We start from the raw sequence: 23,894 nt of genomic DNA on the forward strand, positions 1-23,894 counted from the left end.
ACTGCAAAGCTTATTCTACGGGGGAGAAAACCAAAGGGGCATTCAAAAGCCATAACATTGCCATTATTACATCAAAATAGAGTATGACTAAATCTACAACAGTATTGATGCATCTGTCAAAGCTGTGCACATTTTTGTGTTGAACAGTTCACATATCATGGCTTGTTTCTTTTGCTGGTTTACTCACACTTAGCTGATGCCAGAGACGTGATTCAGGTAGTGATGGGAGATACCACTTGAACTATTTGCTATGTGATACTCTAAAAAAATACTCTTAAATCTTCTGGACATGGGGTCAGCAGCTTGTGTGACGCTGTGAGTAAGAATAAGTTTCTGCCCCTGCACAGTTTATTCTCACAGGGCATCTCAGACACATGCCTGGGACAGTTCCCCCACCATAACTGTTGCAGCATAAGCTTGTGCTGGGACCAGTGGAGCCCAAAACAAGCATAGGAGTTGTTACTTAAGAGAGAGTAATAAAGGCCTTGCTAAGTATCAGGATCAAGTTGTTTTCAACATTTATAAAAACTTCAAATTTTCAAAAGCAGAAAAGCATCCAACCACATTTATACTGTTTTGTGTATTTCCTTGAGGAAACCTTCTAAGTAAAACAGCAAATTAGCTGCACATGGAAAAATGATCCTTCTAGTGTCTGAAAACATTTAGATAAAGAGATGCAGGAGCTTGTGCAAGCTGCTGTAGTGCAGGTTTTCCTGGTTTTTCAGGCCTGACTTCTTGCATGTGGTTTGGGGTCTTTTTTTTTGTTTGTTTTAATGTCACATTTACAGAATGGATTTGGCACGCTCGGGAAAGGAGCACTGCTTTTGTTCATCCTATCACTCTTTCGCTTGTCCAATTGCCACGGCTGTATTAGTAGGAAAAATAGACCTAACGAGGTGTAAAATAATGCTCTACATTCAAAACCAGCGCTGTAGCTCATTTCAGTTTAATATTTACTCCAAAAGTAAACTCTGCTGAAACCTTGCATAAATAGAGCCAAATGAGTTTGCAAGGTATTCTAAACTTACCAAAGCGAAGTCGATTAACACCTCATACACACAATTGTTTATTTGGTTCCCTACTACCAAAACTTCTGCCAAGAGAACGCTGGCATGAAGCAAGAGAGGAGATACATGTAGGGCAGGCTTGACTGGAACAAAACAGCAGTTAGACAGCAGAAACATCATCCACACCAAGGCAGTAAGCAAGAATAGCTAAGCTGAAAAAGTAGCTGGAGGTAGAGATTTTAATGATATTTTAATTTGATTTAATGCTTTTTACACCCTGTGTGTAGCACTTCTCATTGTCAGCCCTTCCACTTTGTTTCTTCTATTCATTAGCTTTTTCTTACACTACTTTCCTTTTTCACTTTAAAAGGCAGCAAACTGGGTGTTTGAGCTTCCTTTCAGGCAGTGTGTGCTCGGGAATGTGAAGTCAAGGAACTGTAGCCTTGATTTGCCCTTCGAAGGAGCTGTACAGAGACTTTGTTTAGGTTTGAGAGATGAGTTTGTGGTTCCTTCTTAAAGGAAAGTTGTACAAACACTCCCACCAGAGAAGGCAAAATACAAAATCTTGACAAGGGCTCAGTAGGAAATCTTCCATTAAAAAATCCTGATTTTTAAACAAAAGGAACATGAAACGCTTACTTGCTGGAAGCAAACTTTATCATAGGGATGTCTTTCACCAAAGACACACTCAACGCAGAACAGTCAGTAACCTGCTACTCGGGAGGTCCCATGGAGATACATGGGAGGCTTGTGTTCTAAACAACTTCAAATATTCTCTATCCAAAGTGCAGAAGCTTTACAGGGCAGACTTAGGAGAAGGCATCATAAGATGGCTGAAACAATCCATCAGCTTCCTGCCCTTCTCTTTCCCCTGCCCTCAGTTGTCTTAGTCCTGCTGCTTCCTCACTGTTTACCAGCTCAGGTGTTTATCCATTTGTGGAGAGAAAGTTTAATTCACTGAACCAGAAGAAAATTATTCAACTTTTTTTCTGAGCTAACAAGCTCAGTCAGTTAACTAAGAGGTTAAACAAGTACTGGAGGCAACACAAGGTGGAAGGTGAGAATACAGCGCAAGGAGTGCAAGGATGACTTACTGTGATATCCCTGACTGATAAAAACTCTACTGTTAGAATAAACTAAACCTCTGAACTCAGCTTTGGCACTACATCTGTGCACTAGTATCACAGAAACATGATGATAAGCTGCCCACGTAAACAACAGATTTGACTAAAAGGCTGCTTGAGGTCAGTGCCTTTATAATTCAAATAAGCCTGCAATCCTTCAGTTCCAAAGATCTCCCCTGTCTCAGCATTACAAAAGGCAAAGTATGTGAATTAAGAATTTAAATTACCTGGGCTATGTCTTTTCACAGCAAGCAGGTAGCAAAGGATGGACTTTTCTGGAAAGGGACTGAAATACACTGTACTTTTCATTTCCCGAGCATGCTGTGAGCACTTAAAAAAACAGGTAAGAGAAACTCAAAAGCTACAGTATGTCAGTTCCCAACCCTATTTTAGGTATAACAAAGTCTAACCTTTGACACCAAGCTACTCCAGTACTGATCCAACCCTATTCAACAAACTCAGACTTTTTTTTAAATACTGCATAACACCCCACAAGTACAACCTCTGTTTACTTAAGTTCTGAGTAGTCAAAGCGGATTTAGCAGCATCGCAACAATGGAAGTTGCAGGGACAGGGAAGGACTGGAATGCCAGAGGTTGCTGGGTCTTCCCTCTGTACCTTTCAAATGTTCATGAGATTGCAACCAAAATAACACATTTTGGCTGCAGAGCACTCTTAGCCTTAGAAAAAAGTATCTGCTTTCAGTTGCACAAAAGGGACTGTTCTAAGCCCAAACCTCCACTGAAATGTAAAGGGTGTCTAGTAGCCTGATTGGTTTGCAGTCGCACCAAAACTTTTTTATGCGCTCTGTAACTTCTTCCCAGCTCCCCAGGAAACTGAGGCGTACCCATGGTTTTAAATGCTCATGCTGTAAATGTATCACTTCAGGTGTTCTCAATGGGATTCTTTCCTGTAAAGCAACTAAAGAGGTAAAATACTGTCCAAATCTCTGCAGGAAGAGAACGGAGCCAACAGTACTGTCAAGTGGCTGACAAATGACTTGGTTCCCATGCCACAGGCAACAGCCCATAAAGCAGCTCACTGAAAACCCAAACAAGCCTTGCAGCTTCCAGCGTGTGGTGGTTTTAGCATCAACCCACCGCACGGCATTAGAGCAAGAACTAGAAGACCTGAGGACCTCTGACCCACATTCCAAAACGGACCTTACACATGTGCTTTCCTCCCTTGCAGGCAGCTTAATGACCTGTACAGGCCGTATCTGACATCAGCTTCAGAGCCTCACCTTCACCCTGATTAAAACTTTCTGGCATGAAACATGATGGTGCTTCATTTGCACAAGGCACCATCCCACTGGTGTATTTTTGAGGGAGGAGGTGGAGTGGGGAGGAGGCAGAAGCCACAGTAGCAAAACTTCCAATGTTCAACCTTTATTTTTCAGTGTTCAGCACTACTATCACTAGGTATAATATTTGTTTCACACTGCTATTCTAACACGTTTTTTAATCTACACCCTAAGAAGTGTTACGTCTAAAATACTTGCGAAACTGAATTGTTTTCAAGAAAGGCCTGTAACAAAGTGATCACCCTTTGGAGAGCTGTTTGTGCAATGACTGATCATCTCTATTGTTAGCATTCCCAGGGGTCACAGAGGGGTTTAGCTGCATTGTACCAGGGCAGAACCCAAAAGAAAGGCTGTCACAGCCGGATGATTGTGCAATCTAGGAAACCAACCAGTGGGCGCAAGTTATTAGGCATCCAATTAAATGGGGCCTGAGTTTTAAGTTGATGGCAAGTTTGGGAATTTGGTTTTAGTTTCTTTCTACATAATAATAGTGCCTTAAACCAGAGTCTCTAGGTGTCTAGAAAACTTTATGAAAAATTCTTAAATTTTGTAAAAAATTTTGACTGGAAAAATTGGAGAACTTAGATAAAATCAAACAGCTCAACTGTTTTCCACTCTTCATTTTGCAAGCATATAGTGCAAGTCTTTGTTTGAATTGTTTCCTTTCCAATATCAACATATGTTAAAAAATCTGAGGGGTACATACCCTGCCCCAGTTCAATACATAGAAAAAAACCAAAATTTTTTCCTTCAGCTTGCCAACTTAAAACAAACTTGCCTGGATACACAAGTCCCCAACCTTGTTTGCATATACAAGTTTAGTCCCCAAATAAAAAATCTCACAGTTCTAGCTCTGGCTGCCCCACCCTCTGGGACTAACCTTTGCATTCTCTGTTTGAACATTTTACCTCTTTCTACAGGAAGAACATATAGCAAAGACTTTGCATCCATCCAAATATGTAAACTGCATGAGCAGGATGAGCAATAATTTTATATGTAGCTTTGTACTAGCATATTTTTCCACTCTCCCTGTGTTTAACAATCTACTTTCCTGTGCTCATTCCATGTGGCTATTTTTCTTATTTTTTTCTTTACTGATCTTTAATAGATCATTTAAATATTTGCATAGGCTTCATTAAGTATCAGATTGTTTCCTGAGAGGGTAACATTCTTCACTCTTGCTTTGAATGTTTTTTAAATACCTCCTATCACTGCTGTAACTCTAATTCCCTATCATTCATTAATTTTAAAACAGACCTGCACAAATAAACCATATCATTGAACTAATGAGATATGGGTGGTAAGTTTCTGTAAATACAGCCTGAATTAAAGGTAGAATGTCTGCATAACTTAGATAATCTTATTCTTTACATTGCAGTGAAGATGACACTGCATGCCCTTCATCTATTAATCTTCATGGATTCAATGAAAACTCTGCCTTATTCTTCCAGCTTCTTTAACGGAGCACCTTTGCGTTATTAAATTTGAAGTAACATAGTCCCATCCAAATGTTAAAGTAGTACTGCGGGCTGTAATACATTTGATTACTTAGGCATTTTAATATTACTGTCCATCTCCAGGGGTTTAACCCTGGCACTGGGCAAGACAGTTTATGAAAACAAAAAAAAACTTGCAGGAACTATCGGCAGAGGAGTGAAAGAGATATACTGTTAGTCCTTGTACAAATTATGAGAAACTCATTAAAGCTCAATCATTTTGTGGATAAGTAGAAACATTCTCAGAGGCAAAGTGCCAGGAGAAATCTCATGAGTTTCAGCTTCTGAAGTTTCCCAACAACCCTTTTTGCAGTGGGAAGGAGGGTAGAGGGTGCAGGGATGAACAGAGTCTCTGTATGGTCCATCCCTGTGTTGATCATCTAAAGGCCATGGGCATTCAGATGAAGGTCTGTGTCCTCACTCCCACCCAAATAGTCAAGTTGCCTTGCCACTCTGGGTGCCACACTAACAGGCACCCAAGTAAATGATGACATGGGTCCCAAACTTGGACTTGTGTATAGTCTTCACAGGAGGTGGGGAGGTGGTCAGGTACCCTCTCCCTCCTCCCACAAATAGGAGCCTGGGAAGGGGCATGTCCCACCAGGCACTCTTAACTGGTGTGTTACACATCCTGGCCATGAGTACGTCCTTTGGGAAGAGACCTTCCTGGTGCAAGAAAGCAAGGGGAACGCGGAAACTTACGTTAATGTATCATTAAATAAATTACTTTTACAGAGACTAGAGCAAGGGAGTTAAGATTACAGTCCTGCTGTGTATATTTCCTTGCTTTTTTTAGGAGAGAGGCTTACTTTTTGTATTGTCTATACTGTGATGCCTAGAATCAAAGGAGTGAAAGCAGCTGCTGGCATAGATTTCAGCATTGTGCTAATCTTCAACAGCAAAATGCTGCCTTGTTTAATTGTATTGCCACAATGGTACAGATGCAGGTACGCCTGAGATATGTTGTCATTGTGGGGCCAGGGAAGAGTCACACATGCAGATAGTAAGGAAAATAGAATGATTTAAAAAGAGTGCTCCTGTAATTCTCCTCTCCAGCAAAGCCAGTTAACAGGGTAAGTGATGACCAACATAAAGTCAGTTTGCCACAGTCTAATACTGTCATGACCTAAGGTACAGTTCTGACAGTCTTTCAATCAGGGTTTTCTTACTATACTTGAAAGCAGGGAGTGCTTTCATTCCAGTGAAACACTCTATCTTCCTCTCTTGTGTTTTAGAGTTGTTTCAAGAACCCTAATGCTCTCAGCACAGTGCTTTATGCAGCAGATTTTTTTACTCACAAGTACATTTTTTTGTCACTCTTCAACCTAAATATGTCTTAATTGGTTTCCAGATATACTGTTGGTTCTGAGAGTTGACATTGCAAATCCCACTCCTCTTTGATTCAATATTCCTGGGACTCCACTTAAATCCCTCCTAGTGTGTGTGATGGGGAAAAAAATCACTGACTGAAGGGGAGATAATAGTATGGAAGTGAGTATATGACTACTTTCAAAATCCATAAATCTTAAGGTAAACACTTTTTAAATGAGAATATAAACAAGGGAATTCTGTTCTGATGACCACCTCCTTGAAAAGTAAGAGGCAGAAACAGAATGCTTCTGCTTTTAAATGTTAATGCTTCAAGAATACACCCTTCAATTTTCATATCCGCATTTATTGTGTCAGCCTTCCTTGACTTGGTTAGAGCAGTCAACAGAATAAAAGACTTTGACTTTCTAAAATTTTCTCAATAGTGACTTAAGATCAGCAAAATTTCTTCGTACTAAGCTTTTCAAAAATTTCACATGCTTTCTGAAACATGCCAAAGACCAGTTTAATATTTGGGCCCTGACTGAAGCTAAATTCAATACAATACAATATTTTTGATTCACTCTTATTATCCTTAGGCCATATCTCTTTGAGTTACATATTTCTCTTCCTGCCTGTGAACAGATGAACAGTGGTGAATGATCAATTTTCAAAATATATTTTATCAGCTTTTTCAAATCTGACAATTCTTACTCAGAATTCAAGAAAAAGTGATAAAAATGCAGTAGTTCCCTGGGGTAACTGTTACTGAAGACACATAAGCAGATTTGGGTTTGTTTAGGAAAGGTAAGATAAGAAAAGGGAAGTGAAAATGCATACAAAGAGAAACAGAACTAAAATAATCACAGCTAAACTCATCTTTCCCATAAATACACTCCACACAAGCTCTGTGTACAAGACGTTTACTGACACCCAGCAGAAGAACTTGGGAGCAGTTGTGTAATTCTTCTCTTAAATTTATGATTTTTATCCTACTATGTCTCCCCAGCATCAGCCATAGAAAACAACTTGGGGATCACATCCACTCACCCCCAACTCTTGGTGCATCCATTCCAGTGATAATCTATTACGAGTTGAACCATCAAAGTTACGTGCCTAACTTTAAAATTGATGGGCACTCAAGAAAGTGATTCCATGTACCCTGAGACAGACTTCTCCAGCACAAGGGATGAACTCATGTGAGGATGTTAATCTCTTCCAACTGACTCAAGATGAAGCTCAGAGGGCTATGTTAAGGTAGATAGTCACAGTCAGTTAAGATGATCCCACTCCCCCAATAGGGTAATAGCTTGCATAAAATATCCCTCCAAATGAAATGCTACCATTTCTCCACAGACACCCAGGAACTGTGTGAAAGCCAGAAATAGACATAACCTGAAAGGGGCATTATGCAAATAATGAAAGCACCTCCATTGCTACAGCTAGTAAAGAAGAGAAAAGATTTAGTGCTAAATTAGGTGCTTCAGTTTTATTCACAACAATCAAACACTGTGAATATTGATTCTGTGATCTCTGTAGGCACAGTGTTTGGTTTGGAGCATACAGTCTAAGACTGGTCAGACACCTGGACCATGGCTGATGAAAAGGTTGGGACCACTTTGTAAAGAACAATAAGAGGGCAAGACAACTGTATACAAAACAATAAATAGTAATTCAAATTAGCAAGGTTGCTAAGACTCCTGATCCAACCACATAGGGATACAATTCCTTTCAGAAAGGCCTTCAGCCCATGTAACTAAATTCACTGTTGTGTGGTATTTGACCTGATTGTGATGCCCTTACATAAAACTCATTGCAAATTGTGTCTAACTTAAACTGTCAGCATTAGACCTCATTGGTGTTTTGACTTAGGACTTAATTCTAGGCAGACAGCTGCTCACATGTACAGTGGCAGTTGCATTGGTATGACACAAACTTGTCTACCATTACATCTTAAAGGCTGTGGTTGCCACTAAATTAAGTTAACAAAAGACAAGTTAATCTTCTTTGCTTCATACTCAGATCAACACTGTAAAGATTGTGATGGTGATCACTGAACATTCCAGTTTGATTAAAAGCAGCTTGCATTTTTCCCTTTACCTTTAGTACTACAAAACCTGAAATCGGTTTTGATAAGAGACTAAAATGTGAAATAGCAAAAGCTGACAGATCTCTTGTATGGTTTCTTAATGGTCATAAATTTACAGCACTACATCAATGAAAGAAAAACATTAAATATTTTAATCTTTATTGAATATTCTGTTGTTAATAATTATCACATAATTTGTACAGTCCAATTCTTTTTCAAATAACAGATTTATTTCAGTTTCAAGTAGTACTGTATGATATTATCATCATCTTGTACAAACAAGATGTTAAGTTTTTTTTTCTCAAACAAATCCAGAAGTAAGAAATAAAAATACCTTGCATCTCTTTCTTATTCAAATTCATAACCCCATAAACCATGCTAATCAAAACAGAAGATGTGCTATTTTGGACAACATGCATGCAGCCACAAAAGATACTGTGCTTAATGAAACATTGCCTAAAACCAAAGCATGAAAATGCACTTTATGGTAGTGAGAAAATAATGAGAACAAGAGCGGACATTTTGACCGTAACCATCCTGTCCTGTTAAATTCATCAAAGCAAAGGCAAAAGTAGTGCTCTGCCTGATGTGTGGCTGCGGCCTATCCCATAGATAAGCTGTTGAAGTCCAAAGAGCATCTGACACACAGTGTATGGGGGCTCCATTGGGGCATCCACTGAATGCTGTGGTCTCGCCCCCTCCTTTATTCCAGAGGCTGATGAGGCTGGCAGTGTGGTGCTTGTCCCAATGGTTTTACACAGCTCTAGATTTCCTTTGAGCTCAGTTGTGGTCACAGCAGTGCCAGGATTGTCACAACTGAAATTACGCTATTGCTGTTTGTAAATTGTTGCTGTCCTTATTGAAGCTGCAGACTCCTCCCAGAGTGGGAAGGGAAGCCAGGGTGTGTGAAGGAAAGCATCTTAAGTTATTCTTCTCCCTCAGCCAAACCCAGGGAGTTGTGTTGGGTTAGGCTACCTTTGGTTTGGTTTGATTTCGTTTTACTATGAAACTGGAAAGCTGACATGAAGCAGCTGCTACACTCTGGGCATGAAAAAGTGGGATCACCCCTCAGCTGAGAAGCCACATTTTTCATCACCTTCCTGTGATTTCATAGGACATTGCATGAACAGAAGAACTTCCCTCCTCCACAAGAAGACAAGTAAGAATTTGTAGTATCTCTGGATTTTAGTATCTCACAGAGCCTACTAACCTTGCCATCTTGCACTCTGCTCTGTCCTCCTTTCACCTTGTCTGTTGTCAAGAAGGCAGAATAAAAAAGTGGTATGAGGAACAAGGGATGCCTTTTCATAGGATAACTGATGTAGTGGTCTACCCAAAGATGAGTTTAGGAACTACTGAGTCAGCATTTGATTTCCCAGCACAGCCTTAGTTACTACCCAAATGAAGAAAGGGCCCCAACCCAACCTCCTCAGCTTGTTTTTTGCTAGCCAAATAAAAGATGAAAAATTTTATTAGTCATCAGAAAAGAGAACAAGAAAAATTTTCAGGTGTGTGGGAATGAATGAATGAAAAGGGAGTGAAAGTACTTAAGAATTTCTTGTGAACTTTGCTAAAGGGTGCAGTGGAGACTCAACGTGTACTTCAAGAATAAGCAAGGAATTTACAAGCATATTCAGAGGGAGATACAGCTTAAAAAGAGTACTTTTTAAGGAGGAAGAAACAATTTGTGTTGATAATGCCTTGGATTATACCAAATACAGTCTATATTAACAAACATGTTACTAGGATCTCTTCAGTATTTCTGATTTCATCTCCTTTTCCCTTCACAATCAGTAATATTTACACCATAATGGAAAGCACCATAGAACTGATCCGAGACAAGTCTAGAGCATCTTCACCTCTCAGGGTCTGCAGAAGCAACTAGACCTGCTCAGAATCTTCCAAGATTCAAAGTGATTTAATGAACTGACATACATTCAGGACATTTAACAACCTCCAGCCCCCACTATGTCAAGCATCATTCACATTTGCAAATGTAAGTGGGGTTTTTTTCAGAGACTGATGCATGCAGGAATGATCCTATGATAAACAGGTTAAAACTGCTTCCCATCTCACTGATGGGAATATTAGTCTTCAAGAGCTTTTGGAAATTTTACATTTCATAAGTATTTTCTGTCCTATATGCCTGAGTCCTGAGATAATATTTATGTGTCATTTAAACTCTACTATTGTTACATACTGGATTTTAACGAACAAATTCAGGTCTTTATCTATAGCCACAGTCATGCGTTCTGCTGCAGAAATGTTCAATTAGGTGAACAAGTTCAATTAGGTGAGAAATTCTGGACCTGGGAAGACCATTTTTAGACCACTGTATTTCTTTTGCAGAGAACTGAGATCTTGACACAAATTTTGTGGCGTCAGTGACTGTGCAGGCTGAGTGAAATAGTCTTAATTCAGTTGTACACAGATACCATGCTGCCTTTTCTATTGCTTTCCAGAGATTCTTTCTAACAACAGAGCTTCAGCCTAATAGGAGACACTTTCTAAAGGCTGCCCATGATGCAATTTATGGTGGATCTATGAGGCGATCTTAACTGAGAAAGTGTTTCCACTGCTCTAGGTCTTGGACATGCTCAATAGCAGGGGACAGCTCTTCCCCTGAAAATCCTTAAAAAGTAAACAAACTAGATAGACAATGTGCAGGAGCAAAAAGGCATAGGGAAAAAGTACTTTGCCCAGGGCACAGAGCTGTCAGATATGTTGGAAAATGATACAGGATCAGCAGATGCCCATACAACACTAAAAATAGGAACCCATCCAAATTATGGCCAAACCCGCACATCCCAGCTACCTATATACAGCCAAGTAGATATTATGACAGTAGTTTCTGTGTCATAAGATAGTTAAGATTTGAAGTGTTCTTGTTTCCTACCAAATTCTTGTTTCCTGGCACCATGCAGTGAGCTAAAGAATAGCCTGTGTTGCTGTTCTTCAAAACTTCTGCAGAAGTATGTACATAATGCACAATGCCTTAACACTCCACTTACAAATGAATTATAGTTCAGCTTTCAAATTAAAAAGCAGGCAGGCAGTTTTATCCCCAGTTTTGTGTTTTAAATGAATAGAGTACTAATAAAGCAAGGTAGCAATACACCTGGCTTGTGCTGTACGTGGTGTAGTTAAGTTGCATTATAGCTATGTAACTGGAAAGCTGACATGAAGCAGCTGCTACACTCTGGGCATGAAAAAGTGGGATCACTCCTCAGCTGAGAAGCCACATTTTTCATCACCTTCCTGTGATTTCATAGGACATCGCATGAACAGAAGAACTTCCCTCCTCCACAAGAAGACAAGTAAGAATTTGTAGTATCTCTGGATTTTAGTATCTCACAGAGCCTACTAACCTTGCCATCTTGCACTCTTCTCTGTCCTCCTTTCACCTTGTCTGTTGTCAAGAAGGCAGAATAAAAAAGTGGTATGAGCCACAGATGGGACCAGAAATGTCTCTGCTTGTCCATTCTTGTGGCTTCTCTTGCACATACTCCATTTTTGGCTAATTCAATGGGACTACGGCAAAGTTAAATGTCACAGTCTGAAATAGGGTTAATTTGACTAAATGAATTATCATTTAAAAGGACCAGGAAAACTCTTTATGAAGTTTATAAGTGTAGGATGATTCAACAGTGTCACCATAGATCTTCTAGTTTGTTCATTGAACAAGACTGCAATGCAAGCTGCTCTTGAAAAGTAATTAGGTAGCCTTGTTCAGTAAAAAAATGCACAGTTGTTAAGAGGCCTTAGCAAGACATTTGTATTTATAAAATTCAGCCATCCAGAACAGTAAAGATGTTATAGTGCTCAGTGTTGCTAACTGGAAAGAGCAATTTGCTGACTAACAATAGACTAACTCCCTAATAGACCAAACCTATCTGAAGCAGCTATATTAACATGAGTAAAAAATCCTCAGCCAATCTACTTTAAAGTTTATAATGTGACTCAGTACCACAGTTTCCAATTCCATGTAATAAACCCATGATTTATACATTATTCATGTCTTCTCAGACTACTTTGCCGAATTGTTTCTTAAAGACAGCCTTTTTTAGCTATTTATAATAATAATAAAAAAAAGAAAATATTGTCTTCAGCAGTTAGAAAGAAGGGTAAAAAGTTCTAAATAAGTCTGATGAATTTCCTTATGTTAATAATAATAAAATGGAAAACCTAAGATTAAGTATTTTTGTTACAGGACCAATTTAAACACATTGCAAAATCCTTCTCAGCAAGGTCCTCACAGCAAAGCAAGAAAGAAGTAGCAATGACTAATAAAGTATACATATGACAAAAAAATAGAAAATTGTATTTGCCTTTGTTGATATTACATTCCTGGCTCCATGAACAAGGCCCTTTAACACAGAGTTTCTACCACATCCTGACAAGCAGTGCTTCATGCCAGAGTGGCACCGTGAGCCTGTGTGCTAGTGCACAAGGGCAGAGCCTCTTTATGTAGCTGCCCTATTAATAAGTGCACAAGGAGGGAGGAACATATTGCCAAAAAAACTCAGGAAAAATAGAAAAAATGCAAATTATTCACACAGGAAGATTTAAGGCTGTTGCTCTCCACTATTAGATTCACAGATCTAGCTTATAGAGGTGATCAGACTTCCTGTTAAAATACTTTGAGAACTGAGAATCATGCCAGTGATAGCAAGGAATAGCACAGCTTAGATACAAAAAAGATGAACAGAGAAAGTGGGAAGAAAAGACATCTGCAACTCCAAAGCCAGTATTAGAATTTGCGAAGCTGTACATTTGGAGTCCTCTGGAATGTGACTGCCTTCTTTAAAAATCCTAGAAAAGCAAGATTGCCTGCATACTTACAACATTTTTAATCAGTCCTTCACGAAGTAAAATATTGTTCTATATGTTGAAATAATGTGACTTTTTCCAAGCTTTTTAAGTGATACAAGAACAAGCAATAATCAGTTACCACACACCAGCACATAGTTCCCTGGGATGTACCAGTGAGATATCCCAGCTATCTAATACTCCAAGTCACATCGCAGCATGGCCCTGGAACATTCATCAGATGGTTCAGCTTGCATCTGACTCTAAAAGCTCATCTTGCTGCTGAACAAATATAACAGGCCATGCTCGCCAGCCATTGCATCCCCAACAATCTGCGTGAAGAGTTTTTAATGCCAAGAACAAAATAGCACTGACAAGTAACAACAAGATAATCTGAGATGTTCTGTTTTTGCAGTGACTGTCTCCCACAATCTCTCTGTTCCAGCTCATGCCTGTTTTTAAGCATCGAAGCTGGTGGTGACCAGATAGAAGGAAGTAATTCCTCATAGTTGAAAGAGAACCTGAAGAGGTCATTTACCTCATCCAAAAAGCTCTGGAGCATCCCTTTTCCTCAGTATCTCAGTGTATTTTGCCACTTTTCCCTGTCAGAGATTCTGCAAGTGATCTTTTCTTTTAATACTTTTTAATCAAATACTCTGATTATAGAGTGACTGTTGAACTTGTCAACATGATTTTGTTATGAACACCAAATATCACTTCTCCTCCCTGTTTCTGAAGCTACTTAGCCTTCCTAAGAAGAAATTAAGAACTGCTCTAACACAACCTGGATGGAGAAGCTGACATCAATGACATTTAGGAACTTACTTCTTAATCTGTATTTAGATCTTTGATGAGTTAGATCAATGGATGCTATGACTAAGTACCTTACTGCTTTATCTACCTAAGGTTTCAGGTAAGTTACATTTCTTTTGTGCTTCCCTGGTAGCAAAGGTCAGTAAAAGTTACTCACTTTCAAAATGCCTTTTGGTATTCATTTCTCTCTTACTTGAGCAGAGAGTTCCTTATGCTCTTAAGAGTTGTGCTGATAACTTTCATACAATGGGACTGATGGCAGGCTAGGTAAATCAGGGCTGATGCAGAGAGTTTGGAAAGCCTATTGCAAAACATCTGGAAATGTAGCCAAGAGGAATTTGTGAGAGGAAAACATCTGATCACCCCCAACCTTATAATTTTCTTCATCTGTTCTCTAGCACCTGTGCTGAATCGTGTAGCCTTGCAAGTTAGTATAGGGGCCACGTTAAAGGAAAGATACCAGTAAACACAAGAGGTGAGAAAGGAAAGGATGGGAACCTTGATGGGGATATAGGGGTGGCAGCATTGTGCAGTGCTGAAGACATGGGGATACACTCATTCTGGTGGAAAATGCAACATGCAGAGAGGAGAAATGACCTTCAGAGTCACTGGCTGACACTGTGAGTCCAGACAAGGCAGGCGAAGGAAATTTCAGGAACTGCTGGAGGTTTCTTAACTTGCTTTGTATTTGACTGCTGGGGCAGCAGGAATCCAACAAAAGCTCGTGTGTAGCTGTCCCTCAGGAGAGCCTCTAGCTGCATGGGCAGCTATTATGGCTTAATTCCTGATACTAATTGGAATGTTTCCGAAGTATCGACACAAAGAGTGACATAAAATCACATACATTATCTCTACATTTCATTTGATATGTAGAAGCAGGGAGACAGAAGAACAAGCTTTGGAGATACGTCTCTTTTTTTGAGAGAAGTGTGAAGCTGGCACAGCAGATGGCACAGCTGAAGGCACTGTGTGTCCTTGGGCACTCCTCTTTCTTCAGTGCACAGATATGTTTCTACAGCATGGGACCCCGACTGTCCCGTTTGCACCCTGTGCTCTCTGACTTTCCATGGTCTGAGTCACAGATATACAAAAAAGACTCCACTGGAGTCCGTGTATATTATCCATGAATTTGTCCTTTGTTTTTAACATAAAACAAAACTGAGATTTTTGCCCTTCGTGATTTCAATGCAGATACTCTAACTTGAATATCACGTCTCACCTCCACAGTGACATGCAGGATGCAGCAAATATTACAGGAGATGCCCCAAGAAAACTCCAGCCCCCCCAGTAGGCAGTAGGAAATTCACCATTACCATTCTCTGGTGACTGGGGGTCATGCTGAGACAATTGTCTGCATTTTCTGTGCTTACTTTTGCTATTACTAAGGTGGGATTTAAGTGTTCAGCTTAAGTGTTCAACAGCTTTTGAGACCTACAATTTCTTCCTGTTATGGAACAGCATTCTGAAGACCTATATTACTCTAAATTTAAAAAAGCATAAGTCTATTTATCATTCATCAAATGAATTCCATTAATTATTCCAATATAATTCTTATATTCTTAAATTCCAAAATTTTCTAACCAAGTGCATAGCACAATAAGCATTTTAGACACTAACAAAGTACTGATAATTAGAAAAAAATTGTTTCACCTGTGAGTTTTTTTGTGGTTTACTTTGTTCTCTAACAAACTATGAGGAAAAAAATATTTTTCCTACAACCTTTTTTGCTTTCAAGTACTTTGTTAGAAAAAAGTCTATTTTAAGTGCCAGTAAAATTCATCATATTATGACAGGAAACCAAAATTGTTTCATTTATAAGATCTTCCAACAGCATGAAGCTAACCCCATGGTCTCTGAGACAGAAATTCTGCCAGCTATAGACTTAAAAAGAATAAGCAGAGAAAAAGAAGTTTCTCAGATGGAACTATTAGTCATGAGATGAAGAATGTGTGTCCCCTACAGATGTTATAGCTATTTGTATGATAAATCCTGATCATCACTGTAGGAATTTTGCAGCCTTCTTTTAAGTTAATGCTCAAGTTCCAATTAATCTTCTTTTGACAATGTTTGTCTAATATTTCAGTGTTGAACATTTCCAGGGTTACATTTGCAGTGAGCCTACTAGGTACTTTAAAAACTGTATTTCTGACTTTGTACTTGCTTCAGAAAGACTTCTTTTAATTCTTCAATGCTTCACAGATATTTCTAGGTAAGAGAAGTATAATAAACATTGATAAATATTTATTAAGGGCACATCTAGACTTGCAAGTTAACTGGAATTAACAGTGGGGTTAATTTGGAGCAAGCAGTAGTCATGGAACAGCTCCCCAGGAAAAAAATATGTATTCTATAATAAAATTACCTCATTCTCACGTTCAACACTTGAACCGTTTTGAGTAACATAAGATAAATGAGAACAAAGCATGTTTGTTCCAGTTTGCGGGATCATTACTTTACTTAGGAATGACAGTCTAGGGAATTCAAAATGAAATAAGGGATGTGAAAATACCTTAAGGTGTCTCCAAGAAACTTGAGGTTGCATAAATATAGACTCAGATGCCAGCAGCCCTTTTAAAACCAACACTACATTGGCACTCTTCAAAGGCCTGTGTAATGCAGAACATGGTGCTACATAGGGCACTGCACCCCCCCCCATAAAAAAGAAAGGGTTTTTTTACAAGGATGCCATTGCCAACACATCTTGAGTGAATGCATCCTGTTCACTCAGAGGCAGCAGGAGGTCTGGGATTATTGTCTGGTTTGGGAAAGTGATAGTGAGTTCTTTGGTGGGGAAACAAAACCAGTGATATTCTATTTGGGTGGTAGATGTTGAGGTGATGTTGCCAGTATATTCACTTCTCCTCTGCTCTTACATATTGGGAACAAAAGAGAAACTCTGAGTCCTTGTGCCATCTGACTGTCATTGAACAGCTTCTTGGTGGAAGAACTGAGTGCTATCCCTATAAAGGAAAGGCTGCTGTACTTCTCACAAAAATAAGGGGGTTTTCAGCCTTGATGTTGCTTGGTTTTAACATCTACCCTGGGTTGTTAGCTGAAATCTGTGCTGAAAGACACAGCACTGATGAGACCGAGGCGTTAAACCTCAGGAAGTCTCAGTTCCAGGTACAGAGTTTGGGGAAAAATTGAAGTGGGACCAAGAGCCCAGGGCAGAAAGGCCTGGTGACATGTAGTGAGCAGGCATGCACCACAGCTGCAATAGTGCCAAACTTTTACTGGAAAAGCCATGCCCCTGCCTTCAATGCCAAGGGGGGCAGCAGGCAGCATAGTGCACCTAACAGGAGAACTGCTTCAAAAGAGAGAGTCAGTAAACTAATTGTAGCTTAATCCACGAAGCAAGTTGAAGCTCTGCAGAGAGCACTTTCCCTTCAACAGAAAAGCAGAAATGTGACATTCTGCTCCACACCCTAGTTTTGGTGACTGCACTAAAATAAAGGGGGTAATGGCAGATAATGTGTGAAGCTATGCCCCATGGAATCCCTCTGTGTTTTGTCAAGATCCAAGAATCAATCTTAGCATAGAGTTTATTCAAGCAATATTTAAAGCAAGTAACCTCAAACTCACAGACTAAAATCTTAATAGAAGCAAGATGACGCAAGTATACGAGATGTAGGCATTGGCTATTTAAATGCTTCCTGCTGTAGATTTCACTCTCATATAGTTACAAAGATAAAATCTAATGTGGAAAGAAAAAGCAATGTAATGCCTCACATTTCAAACCCAAATCATGCTGTAACTGGGATAAAAGGCAACGTGCTATTCCATAAACACCCTGATTAATATATATTATAAAATTCGTAACATCATAAGCAATTATAATCAGTGCATTAAGCAAATTATATAGAAGATAACATTGGCCTAAACCCAAAATTGACATAATAATATCAGGTTTCCCATTTAAAACAGACTTTTTCATCTTAACAAAAAATGTATTTTGAATTACCTTTTCAGGCAATGGACATTTCACCTAGCTTCAGGACAACAGCCTATTCTTAATTTAATATTGTTTAACTTTAAGGAACACCCAGGAATAGTTAACTGAATAAGTAATAGTATGGTATTAGGATATCTGGTTTTTTCTTCCAACTGCTCCCCTGTTTGCTGTCCTGTGTTTTTTGTCTTGTTAGACACACATTAACCTGTTAAGACTGACCTTCACTTCCCTCCCAATCCCTACAACACATTACAATTCTTTAAAAAGACATCTTGAGAGAGACTGCCTTTTGGTAATCCTCCTCAACTGAGCTCTACAGACTGCTCTGGCATGCATTGTGTACATGCATCTGTCACGAAAATTTGATGACAGATCATCTGTTTCCTGACAGATAGGCTGCACTGACTTCAAATTCCCATGAAATGTTTTTGTCCACCAGGAAGAAAAACATTCTCCTCTATAGCAGTGATCATTCTCAATCTTCAATCCTCCATTTGCTTTAGTCTGTATTATCATTTATTTGTATTATAATTGTTCTGGATCAATTAAAGCCTGTTGCAAGATACATCTTCCTGATCATCTTTTGGGAAAATGTAAAGAGACTGGAACTAATGAAAGGAATGAAAGCAAATGTTTCACAGTAACAATGCTGTTTTCAGAGGGTGAGAAACGAAGATCCTTTTTAAGACTGACCTACCCCAGTTTGTTTAAAACTAAACTGAACTTGAACTGATAAACTACTTTTTTGAGATTAACCTGAATAGTGTACATTCAGCAAAACACTGTAAATCTAAACATACCTGAATTGGAGTCAAACTTTGTTTCTGACCTGAAAAAGAAAATAAAAAGATCGTAAGTTACAAGAACTGCTTTATGCCATAAAAGCCATTTGTCAGACTGATCCCCCAGCAAAAGCCATCTTTAACAAGACTGTCTAACTCTGTACATTAACATTTAATGCATTCAAAGGCATTTGAACCCAAGTAATAATAATTATCTTTAACATTTTACCGTTTTCTACACTGTAGAAAAACACTCTTTGTAGAGTTACAAAGAAGATATTTTAAAAGGCAGATCACAAAATGAATGAAGAAAATAAAATATAAATTTAAACCAGGATTACATTGTATACTGTGAATCATATCATACAGTTGTTTGTATGAAATAAAGTTTTCATTCATTTTCATTTTATAAAGTCATTAAGAGGATTTAATTTATTCACTAATGTTTCCAATCTATTTTTGAAGCAGATACCATTTCATTAATGTCATATGCATTGTATCCAATGATCTGTACTTAATTGTGCAACATCCTAGGAGGTTTTTGTTTGTGCATGTCTTCAATTTACTCATTCTGCACATAGGAGTGAGTGGTTTGATTTTCTTAAAAGTGGAAAGTGGGGGGTGGGAAAGAGGAAGGGAGCCAGACCTAAATTTTAACTTGTTTTTAAAGTCTTTGCAAAAAGACAATGTTGTTTGCATTATGCACCATTAGCTTTGGTCGTGCACTGCGGATTTTTCTCTCTCTAACAAGTAGTGTTTTCTTCTAAGGGCTTAGCACTTAGCAAATGAACCCTATAACCTGTATATTTAATAAAAGGAAGAAAAAATTAGCCCTTGTGGGAACATCATGTTTCAGATATCGGTTAATAATACTTGTAAATGTAGAAGCCTTTGAAGATCTCAATTTAACTGTGGGAAAACTTAAGTTGGGTAATTACTCAAGATGCTGCTGATGTGCTGTCAAGCAGAATTAACCCTATGACTAGGGCTATCTACACAATCTGCTACAAGACAGCATTGTCTATACTGAGCTCTCAAACCAATTAACAGGCATGTTCCAATCAGATTTATATCACCCACTAACAATCAGTTGTACACATGGTCATGGCTGTCACAGCAGGACACAAGGTCTGACCAGCAGGAGACCTGTTAAAGCATGTTACGTCGGCAGCAAAATGCATTTCCCCAGAAATTCTAAGGAGGAAGTACAATGTTGGATCCTTTTACATTGCATCAAGGAAGGGATGTATTTTGGGTAGTTACAGTCCTTCTTTTTTCAGAAGCAAATGACTGAAGCTCAAAAACTAATTGCAGATTTATTTTCAACTTTTATAAGCTTGTACATGCTGTTACATGTAGATGTCTTTTACATGCATTCTATATTTTTATATAACTTGCACTGTAATTCTATACCAAATAACTGTGCTACAGCAAATAAATATAAAATCAGTCATAATTAAAAAAATTAACAGGTTCATGCTATTAAAGACATCAGAAAGGAAACAACTTTCTTCTCCCATTCCACTAATTCTGCGCCTTCCTCCAGTGCTCACAATAGATATAATCTCAGGACATGAAAATATACTCTTAAATATACACTTAAATATACTTCCAGGAGATGAAAAGATGAAAAATACATATCTTCATAATTAGTATTTTTAAAGTACCACCAAGAGCACTGAACAAAGAAAGCATGTTGCTGACATGCCTTCACAAATATCAGCACTGGTAACTGCCCAGGGCACCAGCCCATGCTCAGTTTGGCAGTATGATTCAATTGGAATTTACACCAGCAGGATGAAGTCCCCACCCTGTGAAAAGTGGTAACCTGGGGGAAATCCACTGAGTTACAAGTAAAGCCACTTAGTGTTTTATTTAAAATATTCTCCTCAAGCTGCTGTATATCTGCCTACACTATTCTCTCTTGTTCATCACGGTATCAGCAACACCTCACTACCTACATAGTCAGACAGAATGTACGAATGTTACCCTCAGCATCTGTTTAGCTGCACGATCAACTTCTCGTTGCCTAAATTCTAGATACTCACTATTAGCTGGTCAAACAGAGTTCTTGCTTCTCAGCCTGAATGGCTTGTTATGGACATATGCACTGTAACTTCTGGCATCAACAAACTGGCCCAGGGGCCAAGGTGGCAGAGAGTGCATAGGGAGGAGGGTCACAAGGGTCAATGGGCACTGTAATGAGTACCAAAGCTCCAAACAGTCATAAATTACTGGACAACACATCAGAAAACTGATATGGGGGTGATAAATGAATCGAACTTTGTCTGGCAACAGCAGAAGAGCTATGAAAGAAAACACAGCATGGGAGGTAGTACTAGGAGCCATCGAGAGCAGGATGGTCACCTATGTTATGGTCACCATTTCCCCTTGGGAAAACGATGTAAAATTTAGGACACAGTATTACAGAAACTGTTAGAGATCTTAGGAAGGCACAGAAAAAGTGGAGGAGAATAACAAAGCATCTTTGGCATTGTAAATAAACAAGTGGCAGATGTGAGAGAAGCACTCTGCAAGAACACAAAATCACCTTGACTACTTGAAGGAATGACAAAGCTTACAGCTATTTTAATGGAAGCAGCACTTTTCCTCTCTTTGAGTATTTATATCTGCTTCTCAACAGTACGTTAGACAAAAGTATCAGAAACTAATTGCACATAGGTGTTTAAAATGTGCAACTAAAATATAGCCATTAAAAAGGATAAAATTAAATACTGAAAGTACATTCCAAAGGGATGTTTTCTACACACAAAAATATTCACTCTGACTCCTTTATACTTTTAAAACTACATCACGTAGAAGGAAAAAGCCTCCTCAGTACATTGTTTGTTATCATAGTACGTATTCTGATATCCAACCTAAGCATCCTACCAGACAAGATGCACCTTACAGTGCTAGGTCCTGACTGCACTAATTGTCTTTTATAATTTATCACAAGAGGGGAACACCCCAACACCACCCCCAGCCTTCCACCCCCACCCCCCCCATGAATGGATAATAGCTTTCTTCATATTTTCTCTGCTTCTGTCTCATAGGAGTATTCTGAAAGTCAGGTAAGCATTCATAAATATCTTTGGAAATTAGTCTATATGCATAAAGGGAAAAAGTATTTATAAAGTGCTTTTCATTTCCAACTTCAATATGGCTCAAATACACACAACACATATCAGTACAAATGTCAAGTAGGCTTAGCTACCAACACACCATGTGCAAGGACATGGTGAGCTACTGAAAAGATTTAGCTAAGCACAAGGTGCTGCAACACTTTTAAAGATCCCAGGAATAATTAAGTCAGACACACACAATAGAATAGATGATGGTAATTTTATCTGTACTGCAAAGAGGTGCAGGGTTTTAACCTGTTTCTTTTAAAAGACATCATATACCAGATCTTCAGACTGCCAAGTACTAAGAAAGAGACAGAAATGGAGTGATGATAATCATCATGTGTTCCTATAGACTGAATTTTAAACTACTGCCTTCCTAAGTATGTCTGAACTGCAGTTGTTCAGTGCCACATATTAGTGTCAAGAGACACACTACAGCTGAAGTTAATGCAAATCTGCTACTTGCCAGGGAAGCAGGCCTTTGTCAGAGAGGAAAGAGGATTTACTGCAGAACTCCTCCTGTTATGTTACAACTGCCTTTCCTTTTACTTTTCATGATGAAGTATTTAACAGGTTTATATAGGTTTTGTTGAGGGAACATGGGGAACAGCCTTTGGAAGCCCTATAACTCTCTCAGACAGTATTCTGCAGTTCTGATCCTTGCATTTTAACATGGAAGGAGTCATTTATCCTCTTAGCTTTCATAGGCCTTTGCATTAGCAGTTTATACCAGGCTGTTCCTTTGCAAGGTTTTGCTTCAAGGATGCTAAACACAACATTGGTGGGGGCAGACATTCAAAATACTACTCTCTGAAAAGGACATTGATAGAATAAAGATCTGTTACAGTCATAAAGAGGATTGATGCATCTTCGGTATATCTTCATTTTCCAAGAATTTTACTCCATATTGGCATGGGCAATTTACTGAAGAGATGATGGTCTACCAGGCTCCTGATGCAATCCAAGCCAACCCATGTCCTGGTCCAGGTGACTGAGCAGAATACAATCAACCCTCTCTCTTTTGTGTTTGCCCCCTAGTGGTACAGAAAATACCTAGTTGGAGTATCAGTGTTCCTGGTACAGCATTGCTAGCAACCTGAAGAAGGCCAGGACAGTAATGTTCAGTTGTGAACATATCCCTGGAGGCTGTGTTGGCCCTTATCATGCTGATGAAAACCCTAGATAGGACCTAGGCAAACTGCAGGGGAGGCTCAGGCCAGGGACCATTCCCCAAAAGCAGAATGAACCAGGCCATTCTGTTTCAGAGTAGAGGAACTTAGGCTAAAAACACAAGCCATGTCTTGTCACTTGCCTTTAGGGCCAGAGAAGAGGCTTTTGTCCATTTTATTTGTAAGTATGGACATAACCCTTCTGAAAATGCAAGCCATTACCTGGAAAGCAGTCACTGATCTGGAGTGTGTCCAGAGAAGGGTAAGGATGCTGGTGAAGGATCTTGAGCACAAAAAGGAGGCTCAGGGAAGGCCCTATCACTCTCTACAACTACTTGAAAGCAGGGTGTAGCCAGGTGGGTGTTGAGCTCTTCTCCCAAGTGACAAGCAACAGAATGAGAGGAAATGACTTCAAGTTGTACCAGAGGAGGTTTAGATTGGGCACTAGTAAAATTTCTTCATGGAAAGCATTGTCAACACTGGAACAGACTACCTGGGGAAGAGGTTGGGTCACCATGCCTGAAGGTATTTTAAAGACATGTAGATGTGGCACTTATAAACATGGTTTAGTGGTGGGCTTGGCAATGCTGGGTTAACAGTTGGACCCAATGATCTTGAAAGTCTTTTCCAACCTAGACAATTTATTGATTCCTACACTGGTGAGAACCAACTTACTTCAGACAAATGTTGTTAAGTAGAAGCTGCTGGGTTTGACGGTCTTTTAAGGAAACTAAGAGTCAGTGAAGACAGATGAAGTTGCTCAAGTAGTTCTATTAGATCGTACTAGAGAAACCACATCAATGAGGTCATATGGGCTCTCCTAGACAGATAAGCAGGGGTGATTTTTCATTTGGCATGCTCAAAGAATGTAAAGATCAGTGAAAAAGCTTAAAAACCATTAATTAAGCATGCAG

The 23,894-nt window shown here is 39.1% G+C and overlaps 1 protein-coding gene across 7 annotated transcripts in view; it reads right to left on the minus strand.

Moving 5' to 3' along the window:
* Nucleotides 1-23,894, minus strand: part of MSRB3 (methionine sulfoxide reductase B3) — an 86,122-nt gene that overhangs the window by 20,350 nt on the left and 41,878 nt on the right. For all 7 annotated transcript variants that reach the window (XM_048300035.1, XM_048300040.1, XM_048300034.1 and 4 more), the window contains one exon: nucleotides 18,702-18,730. In XM_048300035.1, coding sequence (XP_048155992.1) covers nucleotides 18,702-18,730 — 29 coding nt within the window. The remainder of the gene's footprint in view (nucleotides 1-18,701; nucleotides 18,731-23,894) is intronic.

Source organism: Corvus hawaiiensis, chromosome 4, assembly GCF_020740725.1.
Source record: "Corvus hawaiiensis isolate bCorHaw1 chromosome 4, bCorHaw1.pri.cur, whole genome shotgun sequence".
Classification (NCBI taxonomy): domain Eukaryota; kingdom Metazoa; phylum Chordata; class Aves; order Passeriformes; family Corvidae; genus Corvus; species Corvus hawaiiensis.